We start from the raw sequence: 22,527 nt of genomic DNA on the forward strand, positions 1-22,527 counted from the left end.
AGTCAACAACAACGGCAGACGAAGACGAAGGAGCGGCCACGCCGCAGCACGGAGAAATTGAAGATTGCGACCAATGCTGAACGAGGAGCCCGTGCGCACCCGCAGCATCTTCCTCAGGAATGCCTAGAAAACTTGGTTGATAGGCAATTTTATTTACAGTATTCGAAGAAACCGGCAAGCGCAACCGAAGAACGGGCCTAGTAGCGACGCTGACAGGAAGAATAGGCTCATGATCACCTATGTCCCCATTGTCAACTACAGAATCGACATCTTCGAGCTGAGCATCATTATTAGCTCCTTGTTTGCCAGGCGTAAACGAGGCTACAGGCGGCCGTACCGGATCAAGACCAGGCTGTAGACTCATTAGACGCGCTAACCGTTTCAGGACGAAATCATGTCGAACCTTGAATGGAGCTCCCCTTTTTCTCGACATATTAAAAATTCCGTACGACTATCTCGCTGAATAATATTTTCAAGATCCCACTTCTGACACCCAAATGTTTCGCACTCGGAACAAGCGAGCGCCGGAGAAAGGAAAAAAATTAGATCATATTTATTATAAGACAAGGAAAATATAAACAGCCAATTTTTGTAACCAAAATTTTATTCACCTTATTCGTTTGAGTGTACAAACCAGACTGCCGAAAATCTCGATCGATCGACGAGCCAGAACAAAAACAACGTGACAATGTTATTACCGTGCCAACGCGCACGCGCGGAACTTAAAATTAAACGAAACGTGAAAAAAAGCTAAACGCACGAGGAATACCGGCTTGTCGCACTCTGCTAAGCCTTTATCTTAGCAGAGTCAAACTCGACATAATGAGTCAAGAAAAGCGTTGTAGCCTCAGCAGCCACGACCTGCTGAGCTACGGCTAAAGAACCATTGATCCACAACAGTTTGATAGCCTATGAGAGTGAGAAACGATCGTATCGCATATGATCGGCGAGGAGCATTGAAAACCAGAGTACGGGTGTGATCACTGTTAGAATTTTTGTTACGATTCTTGGGGTTCCAACTCTTTGTGCGTGTTATGAAACGAGTGTGCTGTGCCAGTCCCAGGCTCGAGAGAGTTTTATCCATGTAGGTGTTATCGACTCAAGGGGCAAGCCTGATAACAGAACCTCACACTCATCGGCACGATGTTGAGGAGCAGAAGAAAAGTCGGCCATTTTCATATCCTTACCAGTTTTATCTACATGGAGAAAATCCAGTCTAATGGCCGAGATTGAGTCAGCGTTCGGCTAGGCATTCTCCTGCTTGGTCAATCGCTTATCCAGCTCGACGGCTCTCGCTATGCCCTCCATCCAAGTCACCACGGCATCAATCCACTTTCTGAAATGTTTCATACTATCTCCAAAGTGCTTGATGATCTGTATCATAAAAGTATTCTCCCACTCAGGAGTGCTGTTAATTGGAGAGGTTATGATAATAGCAGAACGAAGCATGGATGAATTATGGACTAGTGTTAAAAAATATTGAGAATATTGGTAAATTGGTGTAAAGCTATGGTATATTCCGAGTGTAATTATTGTCAAAGAGGAAAGAAAGACGTGTTGAGGAAGAATAGGCTATTCAGATGAGTAATTAGAGATGTGATGACACAGAATTAGCTCAAGTTGATGAATCTATCCATTAAGACCGATTCAAATACACTATCACGAACACTCGCACAAACACAGGTTATCACTAGTAGATGATATCATTGAACCGATCAATGATGATCCAAGCCTGTTTTTTGAAGAAGAGAGTTTTCTTGATCCTTGCTCGGCTTTTCTTTGTCCCTAAAAATTGGCTTAGCAACTACAGATGCTGCGCGATGTTGAGCTGTCTCTCTGGGCATGACTTCGGGTGCATGATGTCGGAAACTAACCTCCAATGCTGGTGTAGAATATTAAAAGTAAATTTCCATACACCTGCTGTTAATTTACTTAGTTGATGACTATAAAAGATTCTGATCGTGCCTGATACTTGCTCACATAGAAATGCAAGATCAAACGCTAACAAGTTGAATGTGACTTAAGGAATTTGGTTATTTAGGATAGGAATTTGGATGTATAGGAAGTTTTTAATTATATGAGGGCACTTTTTAAAACGCAAACTTTTTTGGATCGCTTATCATTCTCATCTAAACATGATTTTACCAATTAATTTAAACTTTTCCTGCTCTTATCAATTTTCTTTTCATAAATCATCACACGCTTATACGTGATTCTTTTAATATAAAACGCTTATTTGAGTTAAAAATACTGAATGAATTGGTGTTATTAAATTTTGAGTCCTTTTTTTTTCAAAAGTTTTTGAGTGGCCTTGTGCGCTAAAGAAAACTTTATATTAGTAGAGAATTTGTTTGATCGTGTGGCTTACAGCTTATTGATTATAAATAATTTTTACTTCAGATTAAAATGATGCCAAACATATATTTTATTTAATTATTTTTATTATGTTTTAGGAATTGAGGCCGTTGGAGCAGCTGGTGGTGTAATAGAAGCAGCTATTTGTTATACTGGAGATGTTAGTGATCCATCTCGCAAAAAATATGATTTGGATTATTATGTAGATTTGGCTTCAAAATTAGTTGGAGCTGGTACACATATTCTTTGCATAAAGGATATGGCAGGGCTCTTGAAACCAAGAGCGGCTTCCCTACTTATAGATTCAATTAGACAGAAGTTTCCAGACGTTCCAATTCATGTACATACTCATGATACATCAGGTTCAGGCGTTGCTTCAATGTTGGCTTGCGCATATGCTGATGCTGATATCGTTGATGTAGCTGTAGATAGCATGTCTGGTATGACCAGTCAACCTTCAATGGGAGCAATAGTAGCTTCGTTGCAACGTAAGTGATTTATATATTAAAATTAAATCATTTTTATACGCAAGAATAACATATCATTTATTTTGTCAGTCACGAATCTTAATATTTAAACACCAAATGTTTCAGTCCTTTTCTAAAAAATATAAGAAAGTCTAGATACCTTTAAAGGGAAAAGTTAGTGCTTTGAGCTAATTTTAAAAATGGCCAGATAAATCAAAAGATTTGAAATAATAGTTTAATAAAATTAGTTTTATATAGGTAAAATATTGTCTTCAATCGGAATAAAAGATCACAAGTTAGATGTTTAAAATTTCTTATTTATTATAACGTTTTGGTTAATTTTTTTAATCTCATTATTATATCACATCTTCCTCTCTTTTGTTTATTTTAATTGAATATAAATTCAATCGACTAAGCGGAAGCTTTTGAATTGCGTGAAAATAAACTTTATTTTACATATAAGCCGTAATACCTTACTAACTATGAACCGGTATCTCACGTGATGTCACAGCCAAGCGATAACGAAGAGAAGCAGAAAAGACTTCACTTTCGATTTTGCGCTATGTTTGGCTTTGTAGATTTCAAATGCGTTCTCACCCAATTTCGATGTCGTGGAGAGGCTAACTCTCACTAAACAGTCAGGAACTAAGTTCTCGTGTTAACGGAGAGACCAAATCCAACTAGGGTTTTAATAGTATAAGGAAACCGACCAGAGATTCACCTTATGGAAGAAGAAAGTAGACTGAGCTCCCTCAGCTTCATCTTGTTCCGTATTTATTGTTTTTTTGTATAGGAGCATAAAGGCACAGTCTTCATATCTCGCAGCATGAGACTGTGCTTTGACATTGCATCTAGCTGGTCCTACGCTTGTAATTATAATTCACGCCTCGTTCGAGAGATTATACCAGATAGTTACCTCAATCCTACGCTAGATAGCTCCATTCTATAAAGCTGTACTCTATAGTACAGACGTACTCGAATTAGGGTTTTTCATTTTTTACTTAAAGTGTTCTTGCGACGAGTAAAGTAGGATCTGAGACAATGGGTAAACACAAATCTGTTGACGTAGAAAAAATGTAAGCAAAAATGCAAAAAATTTAGGAGCAATTCGACGAAGTTAAGCGTCGAAATGAAGATCGCGAGACCGAGAGCGGGGCTGAAAGCGAGGTCCTCGGTTACCAACCTAAGTTAAACGATCCCGGCTCGGACGGAGCATGCACGCTCATGCTATGGCTGTATAAATAAATGCATATGACATAACATTGCCTCTTCGGGTCATACAAGCTATGTCGACCATCTCAGAGAGAGAAAGAATTTAGTAAAGAGAACTCGGGCATACACCAGGCGCTCGTAACCTCCAAAGATGGGAAAAATCGGTACAAGATACGGATGATGCAGTAATCCCTGCTTACGTACTGTATACGTCTCTGATCACCAAGAGAAATGTCGTCACAAGCTACGACTCTCGTAATGGCAGCACATATAAACTCCAAGCGAGGCATGACATGTACAAGATGCGTGCGCTAGTGTGGTAATCAATAGTTGCGGATACTCCGCTTCAACCGTATGTCAGTCCAGGCGGCCAACGGTACAAACGAGGCCGTTTTGCCCACGACTCATTATCTATTATCTGACACACAAGTTGTGTATTAAACATAACGCAACTAAACTGGTTGAATAAAAGTGCGAGCAGGTTGTAATTTAATTGGCATTGTCATGATGCAGGTCCTGCTGGTGCTGGAGATGAGATGGGGAGTAAATTTCCCACGACAAACAACAGACTCTCTGCCATGGGAGATGACCCAAATCGCTCAGACCAAATAGAAGTGCCCATAAACGATTACATATTTAAACTGTGGTTGAACCGGGCTAGTAATGGACTTGAGTCAAGTACGCTGTCAAGTACTAATCAAAAGAAATAGAAAATATTTAAGGTGTGAATTTAAAAATCAAACTTATGAGATTCAAGTCTTTCCGTTTGATCTCTACACTGCACTATATGTGTTCACCAATATATTAAAACCAATTTTGGGGAAACTAAGGAAATTGCAATATATGTCAGTAAGCTCCATAAACGATTTCCTGTTAATCGGTGAATCAGAGTCTACTTACGTGAAAAACTTGCAAGTAACTAAAGCACTCCTAATCAAGCTAGGCTTTATCATCAATGAGAGCAAAAGCTCGGAGACACCAACGCAGTGCTTGGATTACCTAGGGTTCACACTTGACACCACGGAGTACACAATCGAGCTTACAAAGAGGAGAAAAACAGAGATGAGCACCAAGCTAAAAAAGTTCACTAAATGAAGAGCATGCAGAATACAAGAATTTGTTTCAGTTATTGGATCAATAGTGGCTGCCTGTCAAACCAACAAGGACGGTTGGCTACACACAAAATTCCTTGAGCGGAAAAATCATCTCGCATTGAAGGTGAATAACCAAAACTATAATACTCGTATGGTAATATCCGAAGAAAGCATCAACGAGCTGCTACGGTGGCAAGAGAAAATTGAAACCAATTATAAATCCCTAGAAAAAATGGAAATCCATCTAACTATATTTATTGAATCTTCAAAAACCGGTTGGGAGCGGCAAGTCACAAAAACAGGGTCATGGAACGAAAAAAATCAGCTGAAGCACATTAATTTTTTGGAGCTATTAACAATAAAAGACGCGTTGCTAAATTTAACCTCCTCTGAGAAAAATATAAATAGATTGATGAGAGTAGACTTCGACTTATTCGCAACAGAGCATAACGCCAAGTGCAAAAATGACGTCTCTAGATTTCCCGAAAACAATGCCATAGAAATTGATGCAGTAACTTTCACCTGGAAAAATATTAAACTTTACGCGTTTCCTCCATTCACTGTAATACTCAAAACTTTCAAAAAATTCGAGAAAGACGGGGCCAAAGGAATAGTCATGGAACCTGACTGACCCAACCAACCTTAGTACCCGCTATTCCATAGAATGCTCGTAAAAAAACCCCAACTATTATACGGTGATAATGTTGTATTTTGTCCGTACGGAGAACGCCAATGCCAGCGACGAATTTAATTGCGGGTCTAGTCTGCGCGAGGCATATGCAAGGAAGGGTGTCTCACAGGAAGCCATGGAAAGTCTTTCTCCCATCAGTAGCACCTTCCACACATAAACAATAAAAATCAGCACTGAAAAAATGGTATGAGTTCAGCTTGGAAAACGACGATGTGGATTTCTTCAAGCCTACACGAAATTCACTGCTAAGGTATCTGGCTAATAAATTTAACAAGAGTGCATCACGCGGAACGCTAAACATGCACAGAAGTGCAATCTCCCTTCTCTCTCAAGATAAAATTGGAGAAGACCCGATAATTTGTAAATTCTTAAAAGGAGAATACAGGCAAAGGCCGATGGCAACAATATATAGCTCTATTTGGGATTTATCCATAGTGCTGCGATACCTAGAATCAATAGATATTAGCAAGCCAGATCTAACTATAAAGCAGATAACGGACATACATTTTCTGAGTTTTAGCCATGTCGATCACTCCAGGTGCATTCGAAAACTCATTTGCTAAAAGACGATTTTCCCATGTTATTTACATGAGAAGTTTAAGGACTCTGAGGGAATAGACAGCGATTAATTTGAGTCATATAAAGTATTAAGGGCTCAAAGGGGTCTTATGAACAAATAATTTTTTCTATTTATAGTATTAAACTGAAAAAGTGAAAAAATTTTCTTTAGAAAACAGGCATAAGAGCCTTTTTCAATACCAGATTCGAAAGTATTTTGTCCGCTCGGAGAGAAATAACAGGGTTATATTCCACTACAGATGTCCACGGTATAATTCCAATGACTGCAGCGAGGAACTATACCGCGTATCGTAACGTATACTTCGAGTAGCACCACCCTTCTATTCCCGGCATAGCAAGTAACGAACGATTCTATAAGTCGTGCCGGATTTTCCCGGCATGATATATATTTCATAAAGTATTCATGTAAAGCGGAACTGAAAAAGCACATGCGATATAATGTGGACATGAAAATATCAGCAGATGGAGGAATAGAAATGATCTATTGCGATTGTCCAGTAGGGCAATGCATAAATGTGCATTGCCAACACATCGTTACTGCTTTGATAGCCCTCATGCAATGGAAAAATGAAAAGTTTGCAATCCTTGAAACTACATTCACTGAGCGATTGCAAACTTTTCATAAACCCAGCATAAAATACTCTGGATCGCCAGTAAAATCGAGCGTTTTCAAAAAAAGACGCATACCATCGAATAAAAAGAAGCTTAATCAACTTTTAGACTTGGAAATCAATGATAATTTTAAGATTTTTTATGCAGATTATTTCAAAAATGTAATAACAGGAGCATCTTTGAACAACAGCATGTCTATAAAACAAATAATAAAACCAGAAAATCCATATGCAGTGGAATGGGACCACGGATTGTACACTGCTCAATCAAATGAATATAGAATCTTGAAATCGTTAGGCCTAGTCGATTTATCAGAGGAAAAATCTATAAATGTAGAAAGACAAACTATAAACCAAAGTAATAGTAAAATTTGGAAAAAAGAAAGGAGCCTTAGATTAACAGCCAGCATGTTTCACTCGTACTGTTTAAAAATCGATAATGAAGAAGGGGCCATGTCTATGGTGGAAAAAATTCTTAATCCTAAAACATTTTCCTCTAAATCCACTGAACATGGGAAGATTTATGAAGAAGTAGCAGTAAAAAAATTTAACGAGCTTCATAACAATGTTCTGGATATCCAAGAATGTGGGCTATTTGTGCCAATAGAGAGACCTTACCTCGGAGCGACGCCAGATCGTCTTTTAGCAAAATTATCAATTATAGAAGTTAAATGTCCATACACAGTTCGTCATGCAACAATAAATGAAAAGACAGTACCTTACCTTTATAAAAATGAAAATTGTGAATTAGAATTAAAAAAAAAAACATTCCTATTATTACCAAGTCAAAGGTCAGCTCTTCGCTACAAAAAGAGACTATTGTGATTTTTTAGTGTATGCATTTATGAATATAAAAATAATCAATGTGATAAGAGATGATACATTCATTTCAGAAATGCTCTTTGAATTAGATTTCTTCTACGAAAAGTACCTGAAACCAGCCATTTTAGAAAAATATTAATTTAAAAATCACAGTTCTATTTTTAGTACTACATAATGTTTGCATATCATAATTAAATTTGAATAATTAAATTTATACAAATGTTACAGTATAAATATTTATTCAAATTACACTAAATGAGATTTTATTTATAATTTTAGAAGTATTATTTTACTTCAAATGATTTAATATATTTGTTATTTAAAATATAAATTTACATAATAATTTACATAATATTGTCTTTAAAGTTTGTTAACATTACACAAACTTGAATTATTTCTGAAGATAATGGAAGAAGGTCTCGAGTAAGTTTCTTGAACAATATTGTATAAGTTTTCATCAATCCTATAATTCTTTCAACATGAACTCTATGTTTGGACAAATTCCTATCGTTATTCCAGTTTTATGTGGAAGTGATCCTTTAACTAATAGTGCTGGAGTGCTGACACTCACATTGCTTGGAGCAAATAAGTCTTGCACCATGATACCCTTATGCGCGAGAATGACATCTCCTGTTTGGCACGTTTCACGTTAATCCCTTCTCTCTATGATCTGTCTATCACTAGTTGATCCACCATATGGTTTAGAAATATATGATACTAAACCATCAGGTGTTGTTTCTACCATGATTTTCAGTATATTGCAATTTTTATATGGGCCGAATATTGCCTGTTTAAGCGGGAGCGAGACAAAATCTCCGGAGACAAAGTCTCCGGCGACACAATCTCCGCGACTAAATCTCCGGGACAAAATCTCCGGGCGACTAAATCTCCGCGACATAATCTCCGGGGACAAAATCTCCGCCGAATTTAATTTTATATTATTATTTATTATTAGATGTTTATTCCGTTTAGATAAATTCCGCCATAATTATACAATGTTATAAATACGCTTGTTTGAGAATTGTTTAAACAATCATTGTAAAAAGGATGGGTGCATGATCAGGTCTCAAAAGAAAACACTGCAAAATCTCATAAATTTCTATTTTCACAATTTTCTTTATTAATCACTCAAAAACACTGTTAATTTAATAAAACTGAGTCTAGATATTGAAAATGTTGATAACAATTGTAATGTTGTTGAGTACACTGAAATTGTCAATTGAGTTTACACTTGAGTTGTCAAAATTGCACAAATAAATTGAGTAGTCAACGCGAAGCGAGATTGTATTAATTAGACTGAATTTTCAACGCGTAACAAGTTCTCGTCGTGAAAATGAGCGAAGTGGCTTTGATCGACGGCCATCTCGAAAACACTAATTGTGTGGCACACACATCCACTTACCGGCCTCGTTGGCTCAAAGGGTATAGTTCTTGCCTGCTGATACAAGGGTGTGCCGTAGGGCGTGGGTTCGATCCCCACCAGGCGAATTTTCAAGGTTCGTTTTTTCGCCTGGTGTGGTCGAGCCTGTGCCCGAGGTGGAGCGGGTACCACTCGAAAAGAAGACCCGGGCTATGTCATCAGCCTCCGGAGCGTTAAAAAAAAACCCCTATCACTGGGTGAGCTGGAAGCGAAAAGGATAACCATAAGTAGGAGCCCGAGGCGGGGACTCACAATACTGGCAATAGATGGAGCCCAACACTCCCATGATGAAGTCAGAAGCGAGAACCACACTCACAAGAGGGCGCCGGATGCGGGAGCCTAGGCTCCTCCAGCACGCATGATGGCACCTGAAGCGAAAAACACACTCACAAGACGACAACAGAAAGGAGTTTCAAAAACTCACGGAGACTCACAGGGTAGCGCCGGAAGCGAGAACGACTTTCACAACATGTAGTCGACAGAGCAATCGGGACACTTGCGATCGACGGAAAAAGCGAGAACCACACTCACAAGATGGCACTAGACAGCAAATTCTGAAAATACTTAACTCAGAAGGAGACGCTAGCAATGTGTGACCACGCAGTGCATGCGTTCACGCAGCGCTCTGAAAAAGGGGATAAGACAATCGAAAGATGGCATCGAGCAGGATCGGAGGTTCACCAAGTACAAAAAGATGAGTCCCTGAACCCCTAATCGTCGCATATCACTATGCGACAGATGGGAGATGTATGGAAAACAACGACTAACATAGAAGTAGCAGAAATGCTCAAATAACCCCGGCCTCACCAAAGCCACCCCCGAAGCGGCGGTTACCGGTGAGTGTCCGAATGGGGTGGAGTAGAAAAAAAACACACATCCACTTGGTGGCGTGGTAAAATATTTATGTTTTGAACCCTATAGAAGACATTATTTATGTTTTAATGTATCATTCAAAACTACTCATGATCACTTTTTGGGAAATTGAAAGAAAAGCTAGTCAGCTAACACCGTTTCCTGTTAAAAATGGTTGGCTGGAATTCCAGCCAAAACCCACCCTTAATCAAGCTGTAATCGAGCTGGAATCGATTGGATTTTGGCTCGATTTTCGGGCTAGATTATGGATTGATTTTCAGGTTGGATTTTTTAACTGTATTATCGGGTTGGATTTTCAGGCAGGATTTTCGGTCTAGATTTTCTAGAAAAATTTGCAGTTAAAAACCGAATGGTTTTAAAGGCTAAATCGTGCAGCTGAGATAAATTTTAGAGTTACATCTTTAATATCGATTGCAGTACTTTTTTCCATACCAAATAACCGTAATTCGAAAAAATAAGCATCAGGGTTTTATCTATAAAAATATCATAATTTTTTAGTAAGCCTGTAATATTTAAAAATTCGGTGGACTAGGTATAAATATATCCTCGGCGACGACTTTCTTTAAGAAAGTCGAGATGTTTTAGCTAATTTGTCAACCCGGGTTTCCTACTCGGTGTGCAGGTAGGAATACAGTCCTGGCGACGTTTTTCTCTTAGGAAGTCAAGGTTTTTGATTCATACTTAAATTTCATCTTAATAGATTTAAAATTCCGAATATACAATTTGATAATGAAAAATCTCATTTTTTTTTTATTACAACAAGAACTTCTTGTTGATACGTAAAAGGTTCTCATCGTAAGAGTCTGAAATTTCATAAGCTTATGTGGAGTGGTTGGTAGGAATTCATACTAACATTTTATCATTATGGATTAAAAATTCTAGATTTTTTATAATTCATGATGAAATTTAAGTATGAATCAAAAACCTCGACTTCCTCGATTGGATACAAGGTAAAGTGGTCCTGAAATGATATATTGGCAGCAGTTGTGTTGCTCTTACTCGCCCGGGGGAAGCTGCCAAAATATTATCGTTTTTTTTTTGTTAATTACAAATTAAAAATAATTATGATCATTACGATCGGTAATATTAATATTTATTGATATTGATAGTTCAAAGAGACTGTCATTTTTTCTTAATTCTGTTCATCACCCTGAATATGAGATAAATATGAGAGATATAAATAGTTTCATTTTATCATTTCAGAAACTAAAAAGGACACACTATTAGATTTAAGAGATGTATCTGAGTATTCAGCTTTCTGGGAACAAACAAGGACCCTTTATGCACCTTTTGAATGCACAACAACAATGAAGTCTGGCAATGCAGACGTATATCTCAATGAAATTCCTGGTGGACAATACACGAATTTACAATTCCAAGCATATTCACTCGGTCTAGGAGAATTTTTTGAAGATATTAAAAAGGCTTATAGAGAAGCTAACTTTTTACTAGGAGATATAATAAAAGTGACTCCAAGCTCTAAAGTTGTTGGTGATTTAGCTCAATTTATGGTTCAAAATAAATTAACAGGAAAAGATATTCTTGAGAAAGCCGATGAGCTTTCATTTCCCAAATCAGTGATTGAATTCTTACAAGGAGCTATTGGCGAACCTTATCAAGGTTTTCCAGAGCCATTTAGGTAAATTTTTGATATTCTTTTTATTTAACAATACAAATGTCATAAGTAATACTTTTTGGTGTTAGTTTAGGCCTTAAAGCTGTATCAAAACGTGTCTCCTATGGCACAAATATCTTATGGCAAGAGCAATTTATTTTTACTGGATTAAGTTCCTTTTTTTCTACAGAAATGTAGAAATTTTAGGTACATTATACATATCAATGCATTTTAGGAAAAATATGTTGTTTGAAATGTCTTACGATGACTAGGTTATCTCAAAAAGTCTATAGAAAAATATGTTATAGCGGGTTTCTCCACCGTAGACTAGGGTAACTCTATTTCCTTAGCAGTAAACCAGCATATATCTGCCTTAGTCAGTTCGTCCCTCTCGGTTTTTCGGTACCGCTGCACTCGCGCAAGCCGTACTCAGAAATTAAGCGGCAGTTCGTTAATACGATAGCCGCATCGGTGGCATCATTTTGCGTATCAGTTCAACAAATCTGCCATTGATATCATGGCAATAGCAACACCCGCAAGACAAGTCAGATGCCTGGGCATGTGCCTAACATCTGTACACAGTGTTCGGTAATCATAATAAGAGGAGAGTCATCGGTATGTTGCTTTGTTTTTAAGTCACAATGTTGTACATTTGTCAAGATATGATCGAAAAACGGTACACCGTCACACATTTTTCGCGATTACTTAGGTAAACGCGTAATGTCCCCAGCGGAAATTCTTTTAAAAATAAAGTACATAATAATATTGGGAACTGTAATAAAAAGTAAAAAAGTTTAAAAAACATAAAATTTTGAAATAATAATTAAGGTACAATTTTTACTTACGAGTTTGAAATTCCGGTCAAATACGCAAGTGATTTTCATGAAAAAAGTCAGCTGGACACAAATTTTGCATTTGTTATACGATATCTTAAACAATTTTACACTGACACTTTTTAAATTAATATTGCATTTAAATGTAAAATTTTACGAGGAATCGATTAGTGTAGTTATTTTTCTAGTATCTTGCATATTAACCAAGATATGAAGGAAAAAGTGTTTTTATCTATGTACAAGGTACGACTGCTCTCTCCAAAAACGATTTTTTCTGCCACACCGTGGCACCAGCAGTTATGCAGATAGCGAATACCTGCTGTGATGTATAGCCCTTATTAAAGCCAAGGAATTTAACTATGCACGCCCATTACCTCGAAATTTTTCTGTCTACGTGCTTGCCACATCAATATCGCCACTCGTTTTGATAAAAAATCTCATCGAAATAATAAATTTAAAGGCAATGGGGTTTCATCTGTCATTGTCAGGCAGTGGACTCTTATCACACTCGAAGAACCCTTAAGCGACTGTATTTTCGAACTCATGTAGTCAATCTCAATATCTTGGATTAGAAGCAGTGGCGTTCCACAGACAATCACAAGTAAAAACCTCTATTATTTTTCGAAATCTCAACCTCTCGAGCAAACTTCCTTTCCCATCGATTACAAATGGACTAAACCAGAAGACGGAAGACAAATCAAGACATTTATTTTCTCTTTATAAATTTTCAAAACTCAGTGAATCTTACGCTACCGTACTCATAACTATCTACCTTTTAATGGGAGAATTCATACAATTTTTTTCAAATTTTTTATAAAACTAATGTACTAGAGCCCTCCAGGAATTTGAAAAGGTTATTGGTCCTACTTGAATGTTACAATACGTAGACATATAATTTAATTTTAAATTTTTTTAGTCAAGGAGACCTGCTGTAAATTTAGACACACTTTTCCAGTGTGTAGGGGTGTAATTTTTTTGGTTAAAGGGTTAGTAAGAAGCCTCAAAGTTTACCAATCTCAATTTTTATTTTAGGACTATTTTTTTTTTAATAAAGTAAAAAGGATTTTAAGGTGTATGATGTCCTCTTAAAATGAAGAAATCAACATGAAAAAAAAAATTGAAAAAGTTTTTGAACAAACTTTATAATAACCACTACAAGGTGTGAAACTGAAGTTACATTTGAAAGTAAAAATATTGCAGAAAAATAGTTCCACCAAAACGAAAAAGTACTTGAAGTTCTAATTCTATTGTCCATAAATATTAGACAATAAAATCCACAGAAATGAAATTCAGGTGTCTTTTGGGTTTTAGTTCGATTATTCTCCTGAAACTTTTTTAACTTCAAATTTAAATTTAGTTTTATATCTTGCAGCAGTTCTTGTAGAATTGAATTTTTTTATTTATGATTAAAAATGAATGGTACGATAATATCTGCAATCAATTTAATGAAATAAATTTGTTAGTATTTCTTTCTGATTGCCATCATATAAATGATTTTTTTTAAATGGAATTTCAATTTTATATCTAGGTCTAAGGTATTAAAAGATATGCCACGAATTGAGGGACGCCCTGGTAAATCTTTAGCTCCACTGGACTTTGAATCTTTAAAGAAAAAATTACAAAATACTTACGAAGGAGTTTCTGATAAAGATGTGATGTCAGCAGCTTTGTATCCAACAGTTACTGAAGAATATCTCAATTTCCGACAAGAATTTGGACCAGTTGATAAATTAGATACCAGAACATTCTTAATTGGACCAAAAATTGGTGAAGAAATTGAAGTCATACTAGAAAAAGGAAAAATATTAGGAATAAAGACAGTAGCATTGGCAGAAGATCTCACATCTAATGGTGAACGTGAAGTTTTCTTTGAAATGAACGGTCAACTAAGATCGGTTTTTATAAAAGATAACAAAGCTTCAAAGGTAATTAAATTTTCAATGTACTTATTTTATAGTATCGCACGCCACATAGTAAATCAAGAGTGATTCTCACTTGCAATAAAATATTTAAAATATTTTTCGTACCTCGATCATTAACGTGTTTTTTTACTCATTGGTCCAACAATAGGACGGTTTAAGAGCTTTCAGCTTAACAATTTGGAGTTTTCACTAGTTAAAAATAAAGGAATCTTCAATATTGCAAATCTTTACGTTTCGGTGTGTGTGCGTATATGTGTATAACTCTTGAAAAAATTTTGTGGATCCTACATGAAATTTTTTCAAGGGAAGAGAGAGTAACATTTTAAATTTATTCTCAATTCTAATCCTAAAACTACATGAAGTACTTACGTGTCTCTCATAAGAAAGCAATTAATCAATAAATAAAAAAATCAACGATCAATAACTTACTAAAGATAAAAAAATTTGATACAGTAGTTTTTTCTTTTTTTTGCAGGAGATGCGTATTCATCCTAAAATATCAAAAACTGATGCTAAGCAAATTGGTGCACCAATGCCTGGAACAGTTATGGACATCCGAGTTAAAGTTGGTGATAAAATTGAGAAAGGAACAAGCCTCATCGTTCTTTCCGCTATGAAAATGGAAATGATTGTTCAAGCGCCAGTATCTGGTGTTATCAAAGAAATTTTTGTTTCTCAAGGAATGAAACTAGATGGAGATGATCTTATACTCATTTTAGATTAATAGTCTAAAAATTTAATATGTCCTCTCTTCGATAATAATAATTTGTATTGATAACGTAGCTCTGTATTTATGTGGGTATAAAATCTTTTTTCACTACTTGATAATCTATTTTAAATGTTGCCAGATAACTTTTTTTCACTTCAATTACTGGGATTGAAAATTGTTTACATTGTCATAAGTATGTAATTTCAAATTAAACGGAACATTATTTCATCTTGATTGCCAAAATTACTATTGAGTCCCTAAAAATTTAGTATATAAAAACTAGATACAACACTAAGTAATGTTTGACAATAAAAGTGAAAAAAATTTATATTGTTTTTGATATCACAATTATTAAATCCATTACCTTTACTTCGCCAAGACATCGAATATTTCTATCCAATCAGCTATAAAGTTGTATTTAAATTTTATTTTTAAAAGTACTGCCATAAAAAATTAAGCAATGAATTCCCAAACTAATCTTGGAAATGTTATAACACAACGGCAGCCGTTTTAATACTGACACTAACTGGACCTCTACCTTGATTACCAGATCATCGAAGTAGTATGAGTAGCCTCGGTATTTGCCCCGCGCGAAGCAGAGCATACGCATAGGTGATGTTGGGATTAAAGCACTCGTTGCATAAGCATTCGTACGTTGCACGCGCGGGTCTCTGTGGAAATACAGCCCCCCCCTCCAAATGCTAGTGCGGGTAAGAAGCGGCTACTGCCCACGCTTATATTTCATGGGGTAAAATGACATCGATGACGCACCTTCATATGCCGATATATTTGCAAAGATCGGTGATTTCTGAGAACAAGTGGATGGAAGACCGGATGTAGCGTATTTAGCTCATGTGAACATCATAATCATAAACATAAATGATAGCACAAACTGGGCCTGTAGCGTACGTATGATTGAACGCATGTTACGCTGTTTGCTCAGATGTATATCAAGGTCCGCAAATTGCAAATTCGAGAAAGTTGCAATCAGTTACAGGTATTTCCAATCTCTGGCCCACGCATCGTACGAGAGTTACTCCACAAAGGCACAAGCGATAAGGATTCGACATATATTGGGATGCACTTTTATCGCGTCGCGAGCTTTCTAGGTGATTGTGCGTGAGCATACGCGTTCCAAAGTGTAGATGCAAATGATTAATGTCTTCACGCGTCCCTCTACTCCGACCCAATAAATTTATACCAAAGCGAGGGTGATTTCTTTGTATTGAGAATTCGACACGGGATAGGTGATTTCAGGTACAATGTCAGTGAATATCAGTTTAATTTAAGGTAGTCATAAAACGATTTATTGAACCATCTATGGAATGAAAAAATTCAATTCTTAAATAACAGTAACTCATTTAAATATGCCTTCGTTACGGAGATTTCTTGAAACAGAAGTAGCTAGCTCACTAACTACTTTGTAGTACAAAGTTTGGTCAACTTTGCTTTTCTACTACTGTTGAATTTCTTATTGTACGCGGTGCGTACTTACTTGCTGATAATGGTGAAAATTAATAATGTGGAATTACCTTCATCATCGGAGTAGACTTGCTTACAGCTGCTTCCGGGGCCCAGCTTGTGATTGGTTTTTGGTCCCTTCACAGTAATTGTGATAAAGACTTCGCGAATATGGGTTACCCGAAAATGGATGATATGCGTTCACTCTGTCTCTCCCTTGCCTTGAGCACAGATGAATTCAAACATAGTTTGAGACAGAGTGAATGTGCAAGAGCTTCTAACAGTGCTTAAATGATCGCTAAGACCTGATACGGAAGCTCTCGTAATTGATGAGATGCAGTCTAGCAGAGACGGGCTCCATATTAGACATGGGATAGTGGCGTCGCTACTCACATTGGTTTTAGATTCGCGGTACCTATACTACGGTCACACGAATCCACGAACAAATGTTTCCGGTCTGCTTATTCACTCGCGCTGCGATATGCACTCACAATTTGTAGACAAACGCAATTTTACGGATAGCCACGCGATCTCATACACGGAAGGAAACTCTCGTGCCGCGTACTTGATCCTGATCACGAAACTATGACAATTCACGCGTCGTGAGAGATTTGTTCACATGAATCGAGACATATGCAAATAATTAGAGAGAGTAGCCAGGGGCGAGGACGAGTAGAGTCCAGTATGAGACTTTACGCACGGCAGAGCTACGCTGGTTTAGTAGAGTCATTGTACAGTTATAACAAGCTAAAAGTGCAGTGAGCGATCAGTAGCTGATATCTCCGGTAACTATCTGCAACTATCACCGACGCATTAGCAACGCATCACTAACATCACAGCCGGCAACGCATCTCTGCCCCAGCAGATAGCAACATCTAGTAATCAGGCTCATCAATAAACAAGTTGTGTGTGAATTACTTTATATTCATTTCTTCCGTACCCTGCTCTCTTACGCACAATCTTTCCTAACAAGCGAAGATGCGTGCCATAATAATTAAGTAATATCGACAATAACATTCATAACTAAATTTTAATGACAACAGGGTCATAACAGAAATTTTATTCATTAATAACACGAAAGACATATAGATGAAAAAATGAATGCGGGTAATTTGATAAGTTTATATTGGGAAACTTTGAGTTGGCGGAAAATTAGCCCTTTTTTATGATTTGTTACAAGTCTTTTATTTATTTGTACTGGCAATCATTTAATTGATTTAAATTGATGTACAACTTTCATCACTGTCAAGAAAAAAAATTTTAGTAAAGCGATGATAATTTTAATGCTTATTAAAAAATGATTGTATCATAAGCAATAGGGTGTACTGAGACGAAAAGACTGAGACCTGTGATATAATCTATAGAGAATATTCAGGTTAACTCATTAACGCGCAAAAGTGCAATTTTGTGCATGAATTTTCAATTGTAAAAAAATCTTAGATAAATTTAAAATCTTTACTTGAAAATCTATCACCAGGGGTTTTCGGGTATGCTCTTTCAGAATCCGGTGTTATTTTTGCGATAAATAAACATTGACATCGATTATTTTGTTTTAGGTCCCCCTTGGGACCTAGTTTTATTTTTCCTCGCTGGTTAGAACCAAGAGGAGGGACGTTCCTCAGCAAATCCTTATACAGGAGGGCTCAAGGATTTTGAGCCTAGGTCTATACGTTTATCTTATCTATGAAGGCAAAATGTGCTATTCACGTGTGGCTGCTCGTCGATCGTTCTGCCCTTGTAGGTGACGACTAGCAGTCACACGTCTTCTCGGCCGCCCCTGGCGACAAGAGAGGACGTTGTGGTACACACGCAACAATATATATTTGTGTGTTATTTATGGTAAAAATTGAAGGGGAAAGGAGAAGAGGTAAAAATAGGAAGGATAGTAATAAATATAAGTACTCACTCGTATATCAGGAAATCCTTTAACTTTTGTTTTTATTCGTTATGGGTGATGTGGTTTTTCCGCCGGTTTCTGGTATTCTTAAGGTAACTGATATAATTGAATGGTGAAGTATGTATAATGTTTTTGAATAGGCATGAATGGTGAAGTATGTATAATGTTTTTGAATAGGCACACTGCGGAGACTTGGATTATAATTTTATTGCAGAGGTGCAATATATAGGCTTGGATTATAAAGTGATTGCAAAGGTGCAAGGCTTAGACTGCAGAGGTGCTGTCTGACTTGCTCTCTGGTCGAGGGACACGAGAGAACTGACTTCGTTGTACAACGAAGTATCGATATCCGAGTTCCCTCACTTCGATTCTATGGGTCCTATTGCTGCACGTGTTCCTTCTTAAGCTCTTTCTGGCCTTTGTTCTAACAGCAGCCTCGTCGCGGAGTGCTGAAGCACGAATAGGCAGAGTCGACTAAGTTTTTAGGTGACCCGGTCTAAGCTGCCTTTCGGCGGCTGTGATTTTATTACGTTTTGAGAGCTGAGATTGGTCTAATTATCGAGCGGCGGTATAACGCCGAGATTTTGTCTCTCTGTCCATTTCCAATTCACCAACCGGCGATCGAATGTTCTCGATCATTGTACTTACATTAATGATATTGATATTTGTTGTAGATATTGTTTATTAATTCGTTCTATTCATGGTTTTATTACATTATTGTTTTAGATATTATACTTAGCTTTTCGTTGTTAGTCCGGGTGTCTTGATGTACTTCACACTAACAATGGCTGTTTATTGCAACTTCAATTGTTTATTAGCTTATTGTTTATTGAGAGAGACAGGGGAAAGTGTTTTGGAAGGAAAAAGATTCTGTAGAGGTCGAACTGTGTGGGTCTTAGTTTTAGACCGACTCTAATTGAACATTATTTTATTAGTTTATTCGGGAATTTTGCATATTGGTTATGTAGAGAAAAAGTATTCGCCATGTGCTTTATATTATCGAATATTTGTTCTCTAGATCGTTTGATGTGGCGTTTTCCGTTGTAAAAAATAACTAACCGTTGAGTTTTTATGGTGGTCGTAAAAAAGGCGTTAGATTTCTCTCGCTATGCTGGGAAGTCCCGAGCAGCTTGTGGGCTCGCTACTTGTATAGCGGGCTGCCTATAGGCAGGCGCTTTAGGAGGTTTGGAAGTTTGAATTTTTTTTGTGGCCTATGTAGAGGCGACATTACAAATGGCCGTATTATGAAAAATTTACAAAGTGGTTTGAAAAATTCTGAAAAAATTCACACGTATTTTCTGAACGATTTCAATTACTTTTTTGTCCTCAAAATCGTACTTTTTAGTTGATATTCAGTGCATGTGAAATAGTTTCCGCGGAAAAAATGAGGGACTTTTTATATCGCTGCTCGGTATAAATCCGCCATTTTTTAAATATAGTGGCTAGATAGAAATCGCGGCAACACATTTATTGAAGGTTCAGAGAAAAAGTGCACGATTACTGGTGTTATGGGAATCCTCTGAAGACAGGGCAAGGTAGAAAATCGACTTGGAAAACAAATTTCAAGTCAAAAAATAACGTTTTTTTTTTAATAACAAAATAATCGATGTTAATGTTTATTAATCGCAAAATTAACATCAGATTCTTAAGGAACATACCCAAAACCCCCTCGATACGGATTTTTAAGTAAAGATTTTAACTTTATCTAAGATTTTTTTTCAATTGAAAATTCATGCACAAAATTGCATTTTTGCGCGTTAATGGGTTAATATTGTGATCTTCTTAACAATTAGGTCTGATTAAAGTTAATGCTTCAGTGAATGCATGAATGCTTGTATGTGCTTGGGTTTTTCATGGTAATTTAGATTTTCATGTTAGTTATGGTATTTCATGGTATTTTCATGATAGTTTAGTTCTATATAATTTGCATTCAAGTGAAAAGTCGAGAGTATTTTACAATGTTACCTTTGGGAGAGCAAAGATCTGAAAATAAAATGGCCATTCAGGTCACAAATGTGATTATTGCGGTAAGATTTTACTGACTTAAAGGCTCAAAGGGGGCTTAAAAAATTATATTTTTCTATTTATAGTATTAAGCTAAAGAAGTAAAAAAAAATTTTTTTTCGGAAAACAGGCATAAGAGCCTTTTTCAATACCCCATTTAAAAGTACTTTGTCCAGTTAAATACTAACAAACACTTGAATTAACTGGTATAAGTCTATGAAACTTCAGCGTTTTTTTCAGCATTTGGGATATCTAAGCTGTTTGCCATAAGATTTCAAGTGTTTGCATGACACGACTAAGTTGTATGTCATTTCATTTTCTTTGATGGATCATTATCCATCAATGCAACCTAAAGCTAAGCATAAGATCAACTTTGATTACTTCACCCTTCCAATTTAATAAAATATTTTATTAAAATTTATCAAAAATAATCATTAATGAATAAAATATGTCCTGTTACTAGTTAGAAAATAACAAAGATTTTTTAATAAATTAGAAAATGATTTTTAGAATGAGCCTTAAGGCCTGTTGGATCAAACTAAGAATAGGGGGCTTCATTATTAGGTACCAGGGGATCAGAAAAACATTTTCAGGACATTCTGTGACCCGCATCTCATGTGGTCTCCTTGTAAGTGTAAGATACATATTATGCGGTTTTTTGCACGAAACTGAGAAAGACAGAAGATATACCTAAAGCCACGTGCTTCCAGTAATGGTGGTACTGTACATGCTATAGCCATGTAAACAACGCTAAAACAATTTCTGTCGCATGTAATCTAACCAACAAATAAAAAGAGTATAAATAAATGGCACTATCGACTAATAAAATTCCGTAAATACATAAAGAAAACCAGTATTAATTTTTAATCTTTTCATTCATTTTTACTAACATAATCTTAAAAATGTCGGTATTAAAAAGGCTATACGTTACCATAAAGTTAGAATTTTCAAATTCCGATCATAGCACTGAAAACTTGAAGAAAAAATGCTATTGAAAACGATTAATCTTTTTTAGACTGAAGAAACTTTTTCCCTCTTAAGGAAATATCGTTATAAGGAATAGAACAAAAAAATTTTAAATGATCTTATCACTTCTAAATTTTATGCAGCTTATCTTCGAGTAAACAAAACAAATCATACAAATTGGGATGCCATTAGTTGAATGATTTCTTAGATATCATGTTTACAAAGCCCTTTGTTGCTTTACACAGCAGAATAAATTAATGTCGTTTTGCTACATGCTCGTCCACAGCCTCGCGTCTTGGTGTGAATTCCACTGTAAAAACTTTGAGGGAAATGTAGGCGGTTTGAATAAAAATATATTTCTGAAAAATGAGCTAAATTTTATTTCATTTTATTTCATCGCTTCTTAGTTCTGTAATGGTACTTAGACCTAGTTAAGCCATCTCATACCAACGTTGGTTAATTAATATTTTTACTTTTTCAGTCCAAAAAAGCTTATTAAATTTTACTGGATATATTTTTAGATGATATAAATAAAATCTCAAGTTATAAATCATCAAATCGTTCAACCAACAATTTTTTCCATATGATGAAATTAAAACAAGTTCTCATTTTTTTTGATTGTACGAAACGTATTTGGAATATTGTGATGAGAGTTAAGAGATAATTTAGCTAATTCATTTCCAAAAATCACACTGCATGATTCATTCCAATCGTTTAAAATTCCATAAGTCATTCCAACAACTAAACTATCTCCACAACCGCTCACACTCATAATTTCATTTTTTAATCTATGTGCAGGGTATAAACGTGATGTGATTTTACTTTCCTTCATTGGCTCATTAAATTGAATTCTGAACTTTTGATTTTCTGTAGATCGACTGGCAATCTAGATTAAAAGATAGAAATGAATTAATTTTATTTATCGAAAGTTATTTTTGGTGTTATAAATTAAATACTTAAATGTATAAATAATGTATTAAATAAGCCTTAACAGTT

General features: G+C 36.1%; 1 protein-coding gene across 1 annotated transcript in view; it reads left to right on the forward strand.

Moving 5' to 3' along the window:
• LOC106651341 (pyruvate carboxylase, mitochondrial) overlaps nucleotides 1-15,531 on the forward strand; it is a 55,469-nt gene extending 39,938 nt beyond the window's left edge. Inside the window, exons 10-13 of the mRNA XM_014369784.2 lie at nucleotides 2,454-2,843; nucleotides 11,328-11,763; nucleotides 14,101-14,497; nucleotides 14,970-15,531. Coding sequence (XP_014225270.1) covers nucleotides 2,454-2,843; nucleotides 11,328-11,763; nucleotides 14,101-14,497; nucleotides 14,970-15,218 — 1,472 coding nt within the window. The 3' untranslated portion in view covers nucleotides 15,219-15,531. The remainder of the gene's footprint in view (nucleotides 1-2,453; nucleotides 2,844-11,327; nucleotides 11,764-14,100; nucleotides 14,498-14,969) is intronic.
• The last annotated feature ends 6,996 nt before the right edge of the window (nucleotides 15,532-22,527 follow it).

This window comes from Trichogramma pretiosum, unplaced genomic scaffold (assembly GCF_000599845.2).
Source record: "Trichogramma pretiosum strain Unisexual culture from Peru unplaced genomic scaffold, Tpre_2.0 scaffold9, whole genome shotgun sequence".
NCBI classification, from domain to species: Eukaryota; Metazoa; Arthropoda; class Insecta; order Hymenoptera; family Trichogrammatidae; genus Trichogramma; species Trichogramma pretiosum.